The sequence below is a fragment of the Crinia signifera genome, chromosome 2 (assembly GCF_055691185.1).
Source record: "Crinia signifera chromosome 2, ASM5569118v1, whole genome shotgun sequence".
NCBI classification, from domain to species: domain Eukaryota; kingdom Metazoa; phylum Chordata; class Amphibia; order Anura; family Myobatrachidae; genus Crinia; species Crinia signifera.
This window is the reverse complement of record NC_139218.1, coordinates 55,962,575-55,983,954: the sequence shown is the minus strand read 5'-3', so window position 1 is coordinate 55,983,954 and position 21,380 is coordinate 55,962,575. Positions and strand designations below refer to the sequence as shown.

Genomic DNA, 21,380 nt, shown 5'->3' with positions numbered 1-21,380 from the left:
CAGCCACAGGTGTCCCAATCCAAAAGTGCTTCCCTTATAATCGGGGGTGTCCTCATACACCTATCCTCTTTGCTCCATATAGTGTTACTTAGACACTGCAACATGGGTAGCGATTCCAGGAACTTTGTCCACCCAACGTCACTTATAGTGGTTTAGGGTTAGTGTTTTGCTTCAAAGGTACAGAATGGCAGATGAAGCATAACAGATACACGGCACAATACACCTGTATTGGTCTCGGTTATGTTGCCTCTTGCCAAGCTTAGCGCCTGAATCGCATACAGCAGCGACAATGCCAGTATCCGGGGAACTCATGCACGTTAGTTTTGTAATTAGTTAGTGATGCGAACAAAATGCATATTCAGTAGTCATGAAGGCTGTTGCACAGGGCTATTTGAGGCAAGGAGTATGCAGTCACATGTACGTCTAGACAGATTATAAGGTAAAGCCAAGTTGTCTTACAACAGGATCGTACTTGTGTCATTTATCACTTAAATCACTCCATAGACTGTTAGAGTAACAGCGAAAGGCATAAGATCAGCATGATGAAATACAACAATTTGTGTTACTATAATAGTATAATTTGCTCCCTATTCTTCAATAAAAGGTTATTAATAGAATCATTGTCACAATAATCACCAAGACAAAAGAAGTACTGTATTCCAAAATGAATGGAGATGCCTGCAGCAGTACTCGCCAATGGGAGTATTCACAGATCCTCCAACATAATCTGTTCCGCTCACTACATAATGGTTCCCCTATACATTAACTCTTTCCTTTACTGGGGTTGAAATGATTAATGTTCACCAATACCCTCCTACCCAATTCTTTCATTAAGATCAGGTAAGTACGACAGCAATTTAAGTTGGGATTTTGGGAGCAAAATCCTTTTATATAAGGTCAATTGGAGCTTTGACCTTTGTCACTACTGCAAATGACTTACGCTAATACCCCTTTCACACAGAAAATGAAATACCCGGGTGAAGCAGTTCCACCCGGGAATTTAATTAAATACACGGGTCCTTTTTCTGTGTGAAAGGGCACACCCGTGTCGTAAATCCCGTGTCTCTGACCTGGGAATTGACCAGGGTCGAGGACACGGTATTTATGACCCGTGTTGACCCTTTCACACAGAAGAAATACCCGTGTTATTCAGCTGCTCCCGGCAAATTGACACGGCATTTGAAATGCCGTGTATTTGCCGGGATTTTCAGACTTTTCTGTCTGAAAGGGGTATTAATCAGGGTTGCCGACCCTCCCGGAATTTCCGGGAGTCTCCCGAAAATCAGGTACCCCCTCCCGGCCCCCGGAAGGGTGGGCAACCCTCCCGGATTCAGGGGGGACCCCCGCTGACCCCCGGATTGCGGCATTAAAATGCCGCAATCCTCGGGTCTCAGAGGAGGGGGCGGAGCTAAAACGGCACAATCGCGTCATTTTAGCCCCGCCCCCTCCACGGAGATCAATGAATTCGCTGCTTTGACAACATGGGGGCGGGGCTTAGTGATATCACTCGTAAGCCCCGCCCCCTGAGCGGCGGCTGAAACTCTCCTCTCCGGGCTTCTCCCGGAGAGGAGAATCTTAAAGTCGGCAACCCTGGTATTAATTTATACTGCAGTCAGATTTATTTCTTTTTTAAACTGCCCACACTGGGTAATCCATTACATTCTGTACACAGGACAACAGACAAAGAATTTTGCTGGAAATTTATTGGGAAAAATTATGAATGAAATTTATCAATCTTAAAGGGCATACATATGGGGCGATTTTATCCCCATTTCTAAGCGACCTGACTAGATCGCTACATGTATGGCCCCGGGCGACGGTTTGTGTGGTTCCGCGCATCGCTATCGCCCACAGAGATAGACTGTGCTTGCTATAAACAATAGGCAAAACCCTGCTCAGCGCACATCGCGTGTGCATCACTTGTGTGCTTATGCCAACTCGCTCAGCACAGACCCTGGTCAGGGTGTCAGGAGTGGGTGTGGTATAGCACACAGACACTCGGGATTCCGACGGTCATTAGCCCGACTGCCTGGACTCAGACAGCGGGGGGAGCGCAACGAAGCCCCTTGCGGGCTCGCTGCTCTCGCCACCTATTCTCCCTCTATGGAGGGTCATGGACCCCCATGAGGGAGAGTAGCCAGTGGCCGTCGGGAACCCGAGTGTCGGGTTTTAGCAGTCGGGATCCCCTTTTTTCATTACTCCAGGGGTTCCCGGGAGGTGTAGGCTGCCCCACGGGAAATTCTCGGGCTGCAAGCTTTAAAAGGTTTTGAAACTGTGACAGGAGGCAGGAGTGGCACAGAATGTTACAGTGCAGCACCTCTCTCCTGTCACTGGGCAGGTGTGGCACAGAATGTTGCAGTGCAGCACCTGGCTCCCGTCACTGGGCAGGAGTGTCCGTTAGAGCGCAGCACCTATCTCCCGTCACTGGGCAGGTGTGGCACAGAATGTTACAGCGCAGCACCTAGCTCCTGTCACTGGGTAGAAGCGGCACAGAGGGCAGTATTCAATGAGAATAATTCTCCGTGCATGGCGAGAGATTTTTTCTCTCGCCATGCACTCGCCCTGTTCCGGAGGGCTCGCTGCCACTCCTGCTCCCACTATTCAATGTGGTTAAGACTCGCCACCACTCGCGGCGAGTCTTAACCCCTGCAGCGGTCCGCGGCAGGGAGCTGGCAGGGAGCCGGGGGACGGTGGCAGCCAGGGAGAGTAAAGTCTCCCTGGCTGCCCCAGAACATACTGTATGTGGAGGGGAGGAGGGCTCCCCGGGACCCAGGCAGCACAAGCTCTCCTTGTGTCGCCACTGATCACAGCGAAATTGCAGGTGTGGACACAGTTCAAGATGCATTTATCACTGCTGCAGCAGTTGTATAAAGTCAAGGGTTCCAATATATAATATAGACTCTCAGACAGAGGTACAACAGGTCAACACAAGTTTTCTTGGAGTTTTCATGTATTTTTCAACTTTTGCTTTATTTACCATCCATGCAGACTATGATTGGAAATAGAAACCTGTGGCAAGCACAGTGCACCACCTTGCACAATGCATAGTGACTGAAGCCAGATTGCACATTCACACTGATTGTAGTCACAGAAGATAAAACAAAAAAACAAAAAAAAAAAGACACAAAAAAAACTTGTGACACAAAAAAATGTCAGCCTGTTGTGTTGAACATTTTCATGTTGACCTTTTAACTCTGTTGACACTTGTTCTCTTTTTCTACTGTCTACAGGGCTGCCAATAGGGGGGTAGTGTGGGTACATTTGTCACAGGCCCCGGCAGCTCATTTTTCCCACCACAACCCCCGACTGCCTCCGCTGCGCAGATCAAAGCAGGTCCCGGAGCGCAGGCTTATTCAATCCAGGATGCCGGTGGCCAAATAAAATGCTGCACCGGCTTTTGAGCAAATCAGAGTTTGCATACCGGCAGCCAATCAGAGCGGCTGCCGGTACGCAAGCTCTGATTGGCTCACCAGCCGGTGCTACATTTTCATTGGCATCCTGAGTTGAAGAAGCATTCGCTACGGGACCTCCGGCTGCAGCTCATCGGAAGAGGAGATGGGGGAACAGGAGCCGGGTTACGTTAATTCAAGTGAGGAGGGGGAGGGAGGGCCCGGATTGGAAAGGAGTCCAGGGCCCCAAAATTCATGATGGCGGGCCTGACTGTCTACCTTTTCTATGTCGACTAAATGGGGTCAAGCCAATGACTGTCAATGACACACACAAAGTCAGGAGCACCTAGGTGCATACACTACTGCGAGAAGTCACAGCAGTGTTTGACCATCTGATCTCCTTTGCGCTGTGCGGAATATTCCCAGGAGGCAGGATCGCATGAGATAAATGTCGGCCCAATCTGTCGGAATTGGGTGAAATAGGGCCAAAATCGCATAGTGTATGGGGGCCTTTACACAAAACCAGGTCATACAAGAAACGGGTTGGGTTTTTTTTTAACTGCTTTGATAAAGTCTATCATATGGGATGTACTTTCCCGACGGATACCAAGGCTGAGCATTAAGGCCCATACACACTTGACGATTTTCAGCTGAAAATCGGTCAAAACAGCCGTTTTGAGCAATTTTCGGCCGAAAATCGCCCAGTGTGTATGCCCCGGAGATTGCCGACTAGCGATGATGCGCGCTCCCGCATCATCGCTAGGAAAGTGGTTCATCTGCTGGTTTTACCAGCAGATGTGGCGATGATGGATGGTTTTTCATCCATCATCGCCATGTGTGTACGCCTGCCGGGCTGAAAGATTAACCACTTTCAGCCCGGCGGACCACACCCCCGCACCCCCTCGCCCCCTCATACTCACCCCTGTGCTCCGTCTGGCTGGCCGGCTGGATGCTGCTGCTGCAGAGACCTGCTCCCCGGCCAGGCTAGCCCCGCCCCCAGCCTAAACACACGGAGCAGACAGCACTGCTCCATGCTAACACCTGCTGGGCACCAATAGTTATATTATTCTGCCCACTGCCACCAATGTATTCATTAAATGCACCAATATATATATATATATATATATATATATATATATATATATATATATATATATATATATATATATATATTATAATATATATTAATTTATATTATAATATATTATAATATATTGTTGGTGCATTTAAATGAATACATTGGTGGCAGTGGGCATATAAAATATAAACATTGGTGGGCAGCTGTGTGCGTCGCTATCTGCTGGGGACGGCTATGGATAGTGTAGGGCACGGGGCGCCCCAGGCGGGGAGGGAGGGCGCTTTGGCGCTTACCCTCTTTGCTCCACAGGGGAACTATGCGGCCACATCTCACCGAGGGAGGGAAGGGGCTGGAGGGGGATGTGGTGACGGCCGCCGAGTCACTCCAGGGGCACATGGGGGGGGGGGGGGGGGGGTGTTGCATTTAAATAAATATACATTTGTGGCAGTAAGCATATAAATATATAAACATTGATGGGCAGTGTTGGCAGTAACGTATACATTGCTGGTCTGTGCCAGCAATGCATAAATCATAAATTAGCATCAACACTGCCCACCAATGTTTATATATTTATATGCCCACTGCCACCAATGTACTGTGTATATATGGAACCCTTGGAATTCAAACCCAGCCCATTTATAATGAAAGATTTTCAGCAAAGTCTTTCGCCTCCTGAAAATCTCTTGCTCTTTGGGGAAAATAGCTCAGTGTGTACGCACTACTTTGGTGAAAGATATAGCTATCAAAGATTTTGGCAAAGTCTTTTGAAATGAAAATCTTCAAGTGTGTATGGGCCTTTAGGGTTAGGCACTAGGGAGAGGGTTATGTAGGGTACACACCAGGACGACCCGCTCACGATGCACATCGTGAGCGGGTCGTCAGTGTCTCGTCCGACCCGCTCACGGTGACGCGCGGGGGGGGAACGACCCGCTCACGATGTGCACCGTGAGCGGGTCCGATCCGATGGCGACCCGCACCCGGCTGTATGGTCGTCATTGAGATCCTACCTGCAGCAGGTAGGATCTCAATAACGACCGACCGACCCGCGGGACCGCGCATCGGATCGGTATCGGTCCACACCAGGTCAGAAAAGGGCCCAATCAGCACACAATCTACATCCAATTGATCGGAATTTGATCTAGATTGTGGGGATCGGGCCCTAGTCGTCCTGGTGTGTACCCAGCATTAGGGTCAAGTTGCCAAATGGGACTACTAGGGTTAGGCTGCAGGATCGGTGCTTTGTAATACTCATTGGGATCAGTCAGCATTGTGACATCAGGATTCTGCTGTCAGTATCCTGACTGCTGACATTTCATACCAAACCCTATAATACAGCTGGTATAAGCTTCCTTCTTGTATATAAATACAGCCCAGAACTGTATGGTGTAGGCACATTCAGTGAAGAGAGCTCACAACTTCAATCCGCAATCCAAAGCAGCTAGCTAGCACCGATAGTGTACATTATCATCAGTGCATACTGTCATTACTCTAAAATAGCTAGTTTGAACTGTGCTTAACATCCCCGTTACCCCGTAAATAAAATGAACATAATAGTTTCCATTCAATGCCAATTTTGGATACGGGCATAATATTAAAGTACAGATGGTGTAGACTTAAGATCATAGTTTGCCATTTTTGTGTGCCTTAGTTAACTAAGCATTTACCGGTACTTGTTTCCTAGCACAGCGCCCACTAAGCAAATAGCTTAGTGGGCTATTCTGCGTAGGAAAATCGCATCGCGTACCGTGTATAGTGCTGTGCGATGCGATGTCCATACTAAGTGCACAGGAGTGCTTATACAATGAAATATCGCATAGGATCGCATGGCAACAAATGCAATGCGATATTTCATGGGTGCTTACTATGCCAGTGCGTCACCCCCAGTATCCACGCCACCCCGAAGCGTGGTGAGTGCATCGAGCGCCGCGAGGGTCGGAGGAACGCGTCCTCTGACCTTTTCATACCCCCACTATCCACGTCGGCGTGGAGTTGATTTTATATAGTGTGGCGAGCGCAACGAGCCACCGAGCCCGAAGTGTGGCGAGCGGACGCGGAATACATGCAATGCGATGTCACTACGTTAGCGTATGTAGAAAATCTGGGCGCCGTGCTAGGAAACAAGCAGGGCCGGATTAACAATGGGCCTGATGGAGCTACAGCTCCAGGCCCACTCTGCAAATAAGCCCATTTTGTAGCTGAGGGATGGGGCTTTCCAATGAGCCCAGCCCCGTGTCTCTAGCCCCCTGGGAACCGGAGATACCGCTGGGCAAAATAGGAACGTTTTTCCCCATAGAATACCATGGGTCCCGCTAATTCCGACCCCCACCCAGTTCCTCCCCTGGCATCACAGCTTGTGGTTGATCTCATTCGAACCCAAATCGCTGGGCCTTCAATCCAGGCTACCAGGCTGGTTCATATGGGTTAACTGGTTCCAGAGATATTGCGGTTCTCTGGAACCAAATAGCCCAGTTTCATGGGACCAAAATCATTCGAAGCCCACTTAAAAGTTCTTCAATATGATACTGGTCTCCTGTAAATGGGTCAGTTGGTTCCGAAGATATAGCTGGTGAAATGATATAGCCAGTTAAAAGGGGGGGGGGGGGGGAGGTGGTTTTCTCTCCCTTTCATACCAGAAAATCCAGGGACCATATTCCTGGGTAAGTCCCTGCATTTTCTGGTGTGAAAGGGCTATTATTTCAAATAGCTGGGACCTGCAGTGCTCTGAATACAGAGCACGGCAGCCCCCTGCTCTCTGCCCGGCTGTCAATGGCTGTCACTTCTGCCCTGCGGTGGCTGTCCCCCAGCTACTGCGAGTATGTATTTCCCCTTGGCAATGAGCATATTATCCCACATGGTAATGAGCATTGAACCCCTGGCAATGAGCATGGAACCCCTGACAATGAGCATGTAGGTACAGTAAGCAGCACTTATGTAGCATAAATTTTAATTGGCATTATGGTTTTTTAGCATAATACATAATGGACACTATGGTGTGTGGCCTAACATGTAATGGGCATTATGGTGTAAATTTTTAATGCTCGCCTTTGGCGTGCAATGTCCCTGTTTGTGAAGCATATTGTGTATTTTGGATCAATCCGTTTGGTGTAGTGTGTATTTTGGCTCAATCCATGTGACGAAATGTGGATTTTCCCTTAATCCGTGTGCCATAGTGTGAATTTTGTCTCAGTCAATGTGAATTTTGGCTCATTCCATGTGACATAATGTGTATGAGGCAAGTACAGTATAAGGGGGTTACTATTGTGTTGCATGATTTGTATAAGGGGTATATGGTGTGGTAAACTTAGCTGACCACATAAAAGGTGCTGAAATGTTGTCTACCAAGTTTTGGCTTTCCTTATTTTTTTTATGAGTGGAGTGCTGACTCACCCCACAAGTATTTTAGGACATCGGCATCCTGCGGGTGCACCTTTGGAGGGCACCCACCAATGTATCTCCCTGCATCCGGGGAGTGTCGGAATTTGTAAATATATATTATATATATACATATATATATGCATTAAACGGCACCGGCACTTTTCTTAATAAATGTGGAGCCTTATGTGTGCTGCCTACTTTCCTGCAGCCATATAGAATGGACTTTCCCCTAAGGGGGTAACCCAGATTTAGGCCACCAGAGTGCAGGGAAAGATACACACCCATGAGCAGACCACCCAACCAGAACACTGGTCACGCCCCCCACATTATTAGGTGCTGGCCACAACCCCTATTATTGCGCATAACAGGCCCTTGATAATTTTCAGCTCCAGGCCCATGTAGATCTTAATCTGGCACTGGAAACAAGTACCAATTTACCTTACTAAATAAGAGCATTTTGTTGTAAAGCCCATCTGCAGGCATGTATTACAGTACACACGGGACCAGACCATGCATTTACATGACACACGGGACCAGACCGTGCATTTACATGACACACGAGACCAGACCATGCATTTACATGACACACGAAACCAGAACATGCATTATATGACATACTAGACCAGACCATGCATTATATGACGCACAAGACGATATATTTTTATACATGACGCACAAGACCATACATTTTACATTTACATGACGCACAAAACCATGCATTTTACATGACCCACGAGACCAGGCCATGCATTTTACATGACACACAAGATCACACATGTGCAGTTACCTTGCTGGTGTTCCTAGTGATCTTGCCAAAAGAATTTGGGATGACCAGCAGGATGGGCACAGAGGAGTTACTGGATGCTCTCCTTCTCCTCTGAGGTTGTCCAGGTCTCACAGCCCAGTCCAGAGCCACGAGCCCCTCATCGCTCAGCTGCAGGTACTCCCTGATGAAATGCACCCCCTTGTCCACAGGTCCCAGCACCCCCACCAATGTCTGCAGGGTGGGGAAAGTCCTCCACAGCCACCTGACATCAGAGAAGCCACCAAAGGACCTGCACCTCTTCTCCAGGTAGTTAGCCAGTGCAGAAGGTTTGCAGATTAATGTGTAATCTCCCGGCTCCCCCCGGGTCTGTGCCGGAGCAGCTGCTGACAAACTACTACAGAAGCCTTTCTTATAGGACCATAGAGCCAGCAGCAGGAGAGCGCTTAGGAAGACAGCCCATGCTGCCAGCATTGCAGGAGAGGGAGCAGCAGCAATGTCCTACCTGCTGCAGGGGATCAGGGCTGGCTGGTGTCAGAGCTGCTGGGAGCACTACTGTGTTACATCCTCCGGGTAAGGCAGCACTGGCTACACAGCACTGTCTGAGACACACGCAGGATCCTTCCACTCCACAGTCCTCACCACGAGTGGGCGGGGAGCTGCACACACAACCTATATTACTGCGGTCACACCCCACCCAGCGCAGGCAGAGGGAGAGAGACAGAAACTAAAGTAACAAGGGCTCCAGCCTGGGTGACACCAGCGCAGGCAGGGGAGAGATAAAGTAACAAGGGCTCCAGCCTGGGTGACACTAGCGCAGGCAGGGGAGAGATAAAGTAACAAGGGCTCCAGCCTGGGTGACACCAGCGCAGGCAGAGGGAGAGAGCAAAAGTAACAATGACTCCAGCCTGGGTGACACCAGTGCAGGCAGGGGAGAGAGAGACACAAAGTAACAATGACTCTAGCCTGGGGAACACCAGCGCAGGCAGAGGGGGAGAGATAAAGTAACAATGACTCCAACCTGGGTGACACCAGTGCAGACAGGGGAGAGAGATAAAGTAACAATGATTCTAACCTGGGTGACACCAGCGCAGGCAGGGGAGAGAGACACAAAGTAACAATTCCTTCAGCCATGTGACACCAGTGCAGGTGGGTAACAGACAGGTGAGCAGCTTAGCAGGCGCCAGCTATTGTGGCTATGTCTCAATATAAAAACATGTCAGACATATAATCCTATTAAGGGACTAAAAGCAAAAGTGTGAAGCATTTAGATTTCCAAAGACGAAGCCTTCCCAGTAATGAGCCACAGGTATTTTGTAGTACAGGATACAGTATAATGACTGCTCCTGACATATATAGTACTATGTAACACTCAGTGCACCCGGACTGTGACAGGTAACTGCACAGGGAGGGGATGTACAGTAAGTACCTGCTTGGATTCTTGCTGCAATAAATGTGACAGGAAGGTTTATTTCCCATAGACCTGGGGAGTAACTGAACAATATTATTGACTGTGAATTATATTGCACAACTAAGGAATGTTTAATAATGCCAATTACTGTCACTGTGATATATATTGTCAGGGAGTCCAGCTTTGGCACAGATAGCCAATACACTGCATCTTGTGATAAGAAATGAAATACGGATGCAGTTTACTACCATGGGCCTGATTCAGCCCTGATCCCTGCTATGTGAATAAGCAGTGGCCAGCGAACAGGTAGATGCCACCCCGCTATAGTAAAATAATGTGCTCAATGTGCAAATAAATGTGTATGGATAGCGAGCAGTGGCGTGCGGTGGGGTGAGGCACAGCCTTTCCTGTCATACTAGCGTATATGCCGGCATTTTGAATTGATAAAGTATGTCAAAAATACAAAATAATTTATTTAAAAAAAAAAACTTATCTTTATTATTCTAATCATTTTTATAGTCAAAACTCTTGAATAAAAAGTATATGGCAGGTGAGGCAGTGCCTCACCTGGCTACCTTTTCTGCACATCTTTTATTAAAACTTAGCGAATCTCCAGCAGGGTATACTGCTGCACATGTGTATCATGCCGGCATGTACCCCAGGGCTCATATATTGTGTGCAAATCTGGCTCTGGTACTTACCAGGGACTCTTGAGCCATTTACCTCACCGCATGTCCCTGATAGCGAGGAGATATTGGGCGGTATTCAATGAGGCTGATTCGCCAGGTTTTTATGGCGATTTTGTGCTGTTTGGCGAATTTCTGACTAAAACGGTGAATCACCCTATTCAATGACCAGATGGCGAATATATTTTAAGGTTTTTTTCGCCATGATTCACCGAGTAGCAATCGCTATCTTTTTATGGTGAAGTGGAAGGTGAACTTTTAAAATAAAGTGTTTTGTTTTTTACAATTGGTGTCAAAAAATCTGGAATTTTATTCTGAGGAGGGGCATGCGATTTTTATTCATGTGCTGTAAGCACATGAATATATATTTAATAAAAAAAAAAAAACTATATATATATATATATATATATATATATATATATATATTTTTTTTTTTTTTTACACAGACCAGCCAGCAAGGGGCCGGAGCCGAGCCGCTCTTTAGATATTCATATATTCACTTCACCCGATCATTACATATGCATGATCGGGTGTAGTGAATATACCTGGTCCCCTGCTGGCACCCCCGGGGGGCAGCCTGTGCTGCCTGGCTCCCGGGGAGCCCACCTCCCCCCACAAACGTTCTGGGGCAGGCAGGGAGACTTCCATCTCCCTGCCTGCCACCGTCCTCAGGCTCCCTGCGGCGTCCAGGATTCGCTGCACGTCGCCAGTATTCACATTGAATACTGCCCTATGTCAAAATTGATTTGCTATATGCTCACCATCGAATGATTTTTCCACTGGTCACCACTTATCGCAGCCTCAGAGTAGCCAGGAAGTTACTAGGCGGATGCAATGAAATCAGCCTGATAGAGGCACAAACCCTCCCCTAAAACGCTTGGGCAATCCTGCGTTATTCTCATCACGCCTGGCATTTTTCTGTCACAACTACGTTTATTCTTGGCATTCCCATGAAACTGCCGGTTACCACCCCCAGACACCAGCTTCCTTTCAATCACCTTGGGAAGGGCTAGCGAAAAAAACATAGCAGGATTTGTTTACTAGCATTGCGGCCCGGACATATGCGCAGTGTATCGATAATCGGATAATCGTCCGTTGTGTTAATTCGCACAGCAGCGTTCAGGTCTGACATTAAAAACACATATGGTATATGAAATGTAGATGATTGTGGATGCAAAGATGAACCACAAGCATCAGCATGCCCTTTCACACAAGGGACATTGGAACTGATTCAGACTCACTCGATAAGCAGCGCTCTTTCGCTGTTCAGTGAGTGTGTAAACACTGCCCACGAGCGAGCAAACGCCCACCCCCCACATACATTCAGGTCAGTCTAGGCTGACTTTTATTTGCCTCGGATATGGCCGAAATCGGGGCAGGCTTCGATATGCATGCATTTGCATGGGGACGCCCAGCATTTTCTGGATGCACCCACTGTTTTTGTGGTATTTCCTGGGTGTCCCCATGCGACAGCCCCCTGCCCACCCCGCTCTTTGCGAATGCCTTGGCGAGTGTGATACTGGCCAAAGGCTTTTGCAAGCGGATCTGCCCATGCGTATTTTTGCCGATCTTGCAGACCTGCGACATCTGAATTAGGGCCAATATGGGCAGATTTATAAAAAAAAAATTATTTACTGAAATAATGTGAAAAGGGGTGTTTGTATTAAAGGGCTTTTGGACCCGTTTTGTAATGAACTGCTTCAAACCCTATCATTTTCTTTTTTTTTTTTAGTAACCAGATCGCATTTCCCTACTTATAATGGGAAATGCGATTTGGCTGAATTTACAAAAAAAAAAAGTTAACAAATACTGCAGTGAGCCATGTGATAATTGTACCATCCTGAAATAGTGTAATCACAGGCTCACTGTGATATGCCTATGGTCATATGCAGAGAAAGCTGTGCATGGACCCGTCCAGTACAATCAGCTACAGTATGTGTGTCAGAGGCGTAACTAATATTGTGGCGCCCCCCCCCCCCGCCAAAAAAATACCTTGCCCCTCCGCATGCCGCAGCCGCCGGCGGCCCCGCATTCAGTCCGGCACCGCAGATAGCCTCCGGGCTCCGTCTCCTGCAGTAATGAAAAATGACACGACAAAATGGCTGCCCCCGTACAGCAGACAGTTTTTTTAGGGATGTTAGAGGAGGCGGCGGCGGCCTCCTCTAGCATCCTTAAAAACTGTCTGCTATTAGGGGGCAGCCATTTTGTCGTATCATTTTTCATTACTGCAGGAGACGGAGCCCGGAGGCTATCTGCGGTGCCGGACTGAATGCGGTGGCGGCGGCATGCGGAGGGGTAAGGGGGGGTCTGACCAGAGTGCCTGGGCACCGGGGGCGCCCCGCTGGCGCTTGCTCCCCCAAGCAGCCACGGTGGCTGCCTTACGGTAGCTATGCCTCTGTCTACAGTATACTGATCACTGAGCAGAAGTAAAAATTATATCTCACCTACAGCCAGGGATTGGTTATCACTGCTCTGGTGAGGGCTGATGGTCATCGGGTCCTCCTGTGCTGCTGCGTGACCTCTTGTACAGATGGGTGAAGCTGCACGCTACCCCACTTACATACACAAAACCTTTAGCTAAAAAAAAAAAACTATAAAAGAAAAATTACATGCCAACCACAGGGGGCCCCTAGATAGAGGGGGCCCTGGTGCACTGACCCTATGAGCCTCCCCCCCCCCCCCCCCACCTTAATCCGGCACTTCCTGGTCTATAAAATTACTTGACGGTTTGATATATCTTCCCCTACATCCAGTGAATCTCATAGAGGAAAAAAAGCAAGTGAAACAAATAATGGGATTATAGTCCTGTCCCTCCAGCTCTATACATTGCATCATCAGGCATCTGTCTGGATATTTGTCTGCTCAGATTGTTTCCACTGCCTGCATTTAGCTAGTTGTCTCAATTCATTTAAAAAAAAACTTTTAATTTAATAGAACCCAATTTTATTCAGTCAAACGTAAGAGGAGAAACAAATGTCCACTTGGTGTAATGGGTCACATTGACATATCTACTGTCACGCTCCAGTATATTAAAGACTTTTTCTTACCAAAATGGGGGAGTATTTATTGAAGTCAGGTTTTTTAGTATTCAATTGTGTCTGTTTTCAGCAGTTTTTTGTCATTTTTTGCCAATCCAATTTAACTTTTTTTTTTTCGAAATTGCATCTGCAAAAAAATAACTAAAAGACAATCAAAAACAGTTGAAATGTAACTAAAAAGACATGGATTGGTGAGCATTTTGCAGATCCTCATGTTTTTCGCCAGTGCAAAATTTTTCGAGTAGCTGAAGTCCAGCGCATTCTTGGGTTCACTAACCAATATGACAATGATTAATTGTGCTGATCGTTGGCAGCCAAGGCACACTGACTGCACAAGTGTCCAGCGCATTACTGGGAACTGACTAAGTCCCATGAGACTTTGCACAAGAGGTCAGAGGCTGAGAGACCTGTGCTGAGCTCTGCTTGGTGGAGCGCATTATATCATTCTCAGGCCCATGGAAGACAGCAGCAGCAGTAGCGGCCTCGTCATGGGAGGGTTTTTAATCAGAGGCAGGGCTGAGCCTGTCAGGGCTCCTACAGAGAAGGTACAGAGTGACAAACACAGGTTTTTCATGTGGGATTTTATATATATATATATATATATATATATATATATATATATGGGTAAATGGATAAAGATTACGGCGACTAATTACTGGGCTAGGTATATAATAAATAAATATTTATTAAGATGACAATTTTATAAGACAAAAAATGGTACAAATAAAAAAGATGGACAAATTTTAAGTATACAAGGGTAAAAATATTCTCAAGGATAAAAATAGATTGGTATACACAAAAATATGGGAGAGGTATATAAAACACAATTTGTAAAAAATCTTCCTAAAATCAATAAAAGCGTATAAAGATATAAAGGAGATTTGCTTAGCTTTAAAAAGGATGGAGATCAGTGATTTCCCAACGCGTTTCGTCGATGTGACTTTATCAAGGGGTAACAGGCAACTGAGACCAGACCGGTATTTATACCTATATGTCTGTCTCATAGCTATGTGACATCACTTCCTGTAGTTAATTAGGTGTATAAGGCTAAATGGCTATTAGACAGTTAATTTTCTTGTCAGCATGCTATCAATATTAGTGGCCATATGTAGTTAGACAATCACTATGTTATAGTAAACAGAAAATACACAGAAAACAGTAAATCAAGTCCAGATCGTATATAACAAGGGATTCGCGGCACTTCCGCCACGTTTCCGGCATCCGAGCGCGCGTACTGCGCATGTCCAGTTTTGTATAAAGCTGGTTTTGACCTTCTGCTCATACTGCGCATGCGCCGGGCGATGATCGTCTCGGCGGAGTTACAGGCAAAGTCTCAGTGGATACTGTCTGTTCCTCTGGGTGCCGGCGGCCATTTTCCAGTAGATTCTGGTATCGTATTAGCGATATGGATTTTATAATGGCGGCCATCTTTGTGGAGGCATCTTGTTAGATATCATAGTACATGGAAGTAAAAGAAGGGGAGATCGTAAATATATGATACATTATTGCGGTGCTGTACATATTGCGCTTATAGAGCAACCTTAATAGGGAATATTCAGATGTTTACATTTATGATACAGTGCTGCGTGCTTATATTCAATAAACTCTAATATAGATTTTGTAGCGGCGGCCATCTTTGTGGAGGCATCTTGTTAGGGAATCATAATATATGAAAGTACAAAAGAGGGGATCGTAAATATATATAATATATTCTAAATTCTTAGCGGTACTGCACATATTAACACTTGTGGAACAGTAACCATTGGGAATATTCGGATATTTGACGTTTAGATAGATAAGACTGCATGCTTGCGCAGTGAAGAGGATAAAGTGCTGGGTGGTTATATAGATGAGTGAATATAGGGATATCTCCATATTCATTTTAATTAGGAGGTGTTTCAAAAAGACAGGTGATATTTATAGAAGGGTGAGGATTATACAGTAATATTTACTATTAAATGTGCATCTATAAGTGTGTGAGCATATACATATATATAAAATATGATTAATAGTCATTAGAATTGAACGTGCTATAATAAATTAGAATAAGTTATGGTGAATTACTTGGGTAGATATGCTAGTGGGTGATATCATAAAAGGTCGGTCGTCATTTTGGTTACTACAGCACCTGGTTTTCCCAAGGGGTCTCCCTTCTTGGTACTAGCCAGGCCCAACACTGCTTAGCTTCCAAGATCGGACGAGATTGGGCGTCACATAGTGTGGTTTGACTGTAGATAAATACGGTGACACTTTTGAGATGTTTTAATATCTTTATTATATTTATACCCAATATTAAAAGGTTAAAAAAAGGTTTATAGAAGTGTACAAAAAGTTTGTGATAAAAGAGGTGCCAGTAAGAAGTGGTAGTGATACGTTTTGACCTTATAAGAATGGTGCTATTTCATAGCTATCATTGAAGCCCTGGGGATGCATGGTATCCAGCTCGAAAATCCAATACATCTCTCTCTGGGATAATCTTGTCGCCAAATCACCGCCTCTTGGTCCCATTTTGACCCATTCAATTGCCTTGAAAGTTAGTCCATCCGGATTAGCGTTGTGGTGACTTTCAAAGTGTTTGTAGATGGCGTGGCTGTCTATCTTATTCTTGATGTTGCGGTTATGTTCCTGGATCCTCAGTTTCAGGGGTCTCTTGGTTTTCCCTACATATTTCAGGTGACAGGGACATTCTAGAAGGTATATCACTGAACTTGTATTACAGTTGATGAAGTCTTTGATGGTGTAGTCCTTAGTGTCATTAAAGTTGGTGAACTTTTTCCTGTTCGGATGAACAAATTTGCATATATTGCATCTTCCACATTTGTAGGAGCCTACACACTTGATTCCTGTATTTGTTTGTGGATTCTTTAGAAGGCTTGGTGCTAGGATGTCTTTCAAGTTCTTAGATTTCTTGAATATTACTTGGGGGTTGGGTGGTAGGATATCCTTCAGTGTGGGATCCATGAGGAGTACGTTCCAATGTCTCTTGAGGCTCTGTTTGATCTTACTCTCGTGTTGGTTATAGGTAGTGATGAACGATACTGTTTCCTTCCTCTCTTTTTTTGTGTTGTATTCTAGTAGGTCATCTCTTTGAATAGTATTGACTTTGGATAATGCATTATTTAAAACTTCGGTGGGATATTCTTTTTCTTCAAATCTTTGTTTGTATAGTTCAAGCTGGGTGGCACATTCTTCTTCCTTATTACAATTCCTTTTGATACGGTTAAACTGAGAGAACGGGATGTTCTCCTTCCATTTTCGTAAATGATTGCTTTTATAGTGGAGATAGCTGTTGGTGTCCACTTGCTTTATGAAATTCTTTGTGTGCACTTCGGTGCCCTCACCTACCAGTATCAGGTCTAGAAATTCGATCTGGGTTTTGTTAATGCTAGAGGTGAATTTGAGATTCATTTGGTTGTTACCGATGTATTTCAAAAATTCAGAAAACATATCTTCATCACCTTCCCACACGATTAAAATGTCATCAATATATCTCCTATAAAACTTGACATTGTCCTTAAAAGCATGGTCTGTGTAGATAAAACGTTTTTCCCAATACCCCATAAAAAGATTCGCAAAACTGGGTGCAAATATAGTGCCCATCGCTGTACCACATCTCTGTAGAAAAAATTGATCTAAAAACTTTAAATAATTGTGACTTAAAATGAACATCATGATGTCACATATAAAAGTTTTATGCTGAGGGGTAATTGTGTCGTCCTCCTCCAGGAATTCTTTGCATGCTTTGATTCCGACTTCATGTTCTATGCATGTGTACAGCGACTGGACATCTATCGTGGCCCAATAAAAAGAATCCTTCCATGTAAAACTTCTAAAAAGGTTTAAAACTGAGGTTGTATCTTTTAAAAATGCCGGCAGGTTCATCACGTATTTTCGTAAAAAGATGTCTACATATTCTGAGAGATTAGAGGTCAGGGAATCTATCCCTGCCACTATTGGACGTCCTGGTGGATTAACTAGTTAATCTTTGGCAAAAAATAAAATAAAAACTTAGGACACTACTACTACAAGGCCTACGGGACAAAATAATAACTAAAGAAGAGTACCAATACCTTATGAGGTCCAATCCCATTACCCATATATTTTATTTTTTGCCAAAGATTCACAAGTCTCTAGTTAATCCACCAGGACGTCCAATAGTGGCAGGGATAGATTCCCTGACCTCTAATCTCTCAGAATATGTAGACATCTTTTTACGAAAATACGTGATGAACCTGCCGGCATTTTTAAAAGATACAACCTCAGTTTTAAACCTTTTTAGAAGTTTTACATGGAAGGATTCTTTTTATTGGGCCACGATAGATGTCCAGTCGCTGTACACATGCATAGAACATGAAGTCGGAATCAAAGCATGCAAAGAATTCCTGGAGGAGGACGACACAATTACCCCTCAGCATAAAACTTTTATATGTGACATCATGATGTTCATTTTAAGTCACAATTATTTTAAGTTTTTAGATCAATTTTTTCTACAGAGATGTGGTACAGCGATGGGCACTATATTTGCACCCAGTTTTGCGAATCTTTTTATGGGGTATTGGGAAAAACGTTTTATCTACACAGACCATGCTTTTAAGGACAATGTCAAGTTTTATAGGAGATATATTGATGACATTTTAATCGTGTGGGAAGGTGATGAAGATATGTTTTCTGAATTTTTGAAATACATCGGTAACAACCAAATGAATCTCAAATTCACCTCTAGCATTAACAAAACCCAGATCGAATTTCTAGACCTGATACTGGTAGGTGAGGGCACCGAAGTGCACACAAAGAATTTCATAAAGCAAGTGGACACCAACAGCTATCTCCACTATAAAAGCAATCATTTACGAAAATGGAAGGAGAACATCCCGTTCTCTCAGTTTAACCATATCAAAAGGAATTGTAATAAGGAAGAAGAATGTGCCACCCAGCTTGAACTATACAAACAAAGATTTGAAGAAAAAGAATATCCCACCGAAGTTTTAAATAATGCATTATCCAAAGTCAATACTATTCAAAGAGATGACCTACTAGAATACAACACAAAAAAAAGAGAGGAAGGAAACAGTATCGTTCATCACTACCTATAACCAACACGAGAGTAAGATCAAACAGAGCCTCAAGAGACATTGGAACGTACTCCTCATGGATCCCACACTGAAGGATATCCTACCACCCAACCCCCAAGTAATATTCAAGAAATCTAAGAACTTGAAAGACATCCTAGCACCAAGCCTTCTAAAGAATCCACAAACAAATACAGGAATCAAGTGTGTAGGCTCCTACAAATGTGGAAGATGCAATATATGCAAATTTGTTCATCCGAACAGGAAAAAGTTCACCAACTTTAATGACACTAAGGACTACACCATCAAAGACTTCATCAACTGTAATACAAGTTCAGTGATATACCTTCTAGAATGTCCCTGTCACCTGAAATATGTAGGGAAAACCAAGAGACCCCTGAAACTGAGGATCCAGGAACATAACCGCAACATCAAGAATAAGATAGACAGCCACGCCATCTACAAACACTTTGAAAGTCACCACAACGCTAATCCGGATGGACTAACTTTCAAGGCAATTGAATGGGTCAAAATGGGACCAAGAGGCGGTGATTTGGCGACAAGATTATCCCAGAGAGAGATGTATTGGATTTTCGAGCTGGATACCATGCATCCCCAGGGCTTCAATGATAGCTATGAAATAGCACCATTCTTATAAGGTCAAAACGTATCACTACCACTTCTTACTGGCACCTCTTTTATCACAAACTTTTTGTACACTTCTATAAACCTTTTTTTAACCTTTTAATATTGGGTATAAATATAATAAAGATATTAAAACATCTCAAAAGTGTCACCGTATTTATCTACAGTCAAACCACACTATGTGACGCCCAATCTCGTCCGATCTTGGAAGCTAAGCAGTGTTGGGCCTGGCTAGTACCAAGAAGGGAGACCCCTTGGGAAAACCAGGTGCTGTAGTAACCAAAATGACGACCGACCTTTTATGATATCACCCACTAGCATATCTACCCAAGTAATTCACCATAACTTATTCTAATTTATTATAGCACGTTCAATTCTAATGACTATTAATCATATTTTATATATATGTATATGCTCACACACTTATAGATGCACATTTAATAGTAAATATTACTGTATAATCCTCACCCTTCTATAAATATCACCTGTCTTTTTGAAACACCTCCTAATTAAAATGAATATGGAGATATCCCTATATTCACTCATCTATATAACCACCCAGCACTTTATCCTCTTCACTGCGCAAGCATGCAGTCTTATCTATCTAAACGTCAAATATCCGAATATTCCCAATGGTTACTGTTCCACAAGTGTTAATATGTGCAGTACCGCTAAGAATTTAGAATATATTATATATATTTACGATCCCCTCTTTTGTACTTTCATATATTCTGATTCCCTAACAAGATGCCTCCACAAAGATGGCCGCCGCCGCTACAAAATCTATATTAGAGTTTTTTTAATATAAGCACGCAGCACTGTATCATAAATGTAAACATCTGAATATTCCCTATTAAAGTTGCTCTATAAGCGCAATATGTACAGCACCGCAATAATGTATCATATATTTACGATCTCCCCTTCTTTTACTTCCATGTACTATGATATCTAACAAGATGCCTCCACAAAGATGGCCGCCGTTATAAAATCCATATCGCTAATACGATACCAGAATCTACTGGAAAATGGCCGCCGGCACCCAGAGGAACAGACAGTATCCACTGAGACTTTGCCTGTAACTCCGCCGAGACGATCATCGCCCGGCGCATGCGCAGTATGCGCAGAAGGTCAAAACCAGCTTCATACAAAACTGGACATGCGCAGTACGCGCGCTCGGATGCCAGAAACGTGGCGGAAGTGCCGCGAATCCCTTGTTATATACGATCTGGACTTGATTTACTGTTTTCTGTGTATTTTCTGTTTACTATAACATAGTGATTGTCTAACTACATATGGCCACTAATATTGATAGCATGCTGACAAGAAAATTAACTGTCTAATAGCCATTTAGCCTTATACACCTAATTAACTACAGGAAGTGATGTCACATAGCTATGAGACAGACATATAGGTATAAATACCGGTCTGGTCTCAGTTGCCTGTTACCCCTTGATGAAGTCACATCGACGAAACGCGTTGGGAAATCACTGATCTCCATCCTTTTTAAAGCTAAGCAAATCTCCTTTATATCTTTATACGCTTTTATTGATTTTAGGAAGATTTTTTACAAATTGTGTTTTATATACCTCTCCCATATTTTTGTGTATACCAATCTATTTTTATCCTTGAGAATATTTTTACCCTTGTATACTTAAAATTTGTCCATCTTTTTTATTTGTACCATTTTTTGTCTTATAAAATTGTCATCTTAATAAATATTTATTTATTATATACCTAGCCCAGTAATTAGTCGCCGTAATCTTTATCCATTTACCCATATCTCCTAAGTGTTATACCGACACTATTTTTTAAAGAATTGGCTGACACCCTCTATATACTAAGGGAATATTGCTGTGGCCACTCTATATATATATATATATATATATATATATATATATATTGTTTCTAGACGAGCACAAGTGGCGC

The 21,380-nt window shown here is 44.2% G+C and overlaps 1 protein-coding gene and 2 pseudogenes across 1 annotated transcript in view; 1 reads left to right on the top strand and 2 right to left on the bottom strand.

The window, feature by feature from the left end:
• Window positions 1-9,208, bottom strand: part of LOC146058739 (protein ABHD15-like) — a 30,350-nt gene extending 21,142 nt beyond the window's left edge. The window contains exon 1 of the mRNA XM_083170976.1: window positions 8,630-9,208. Within this exon, the coding sequence (XP_083027102.1) occupies window positions 8,630-9,079 (450 nt within the window). The 5' untranslated portion in view covers window positions 9,080-9,208. The remainder of the gene's footprint in view (window positions 1-8,629) is intronic.
• Window positions 9,209-15,856: 6,648 nt separating this feature from the next.
• LOC146061910 (5S ribosomal RNA) lies at window positions 15,857-15,976 on the bottom strand (annotated as a pseudogene).
• Window positions 15,977-19,613: 3,637 nt separating this feature from the next.
• On the top strand, window positions 19,614-19,733 carry LOC146061909 (5S ribosomal RNA; annotated as a pseudogene).
• Window positions 19,734-21,380: the final 1,647 nt, after the last annotated feature.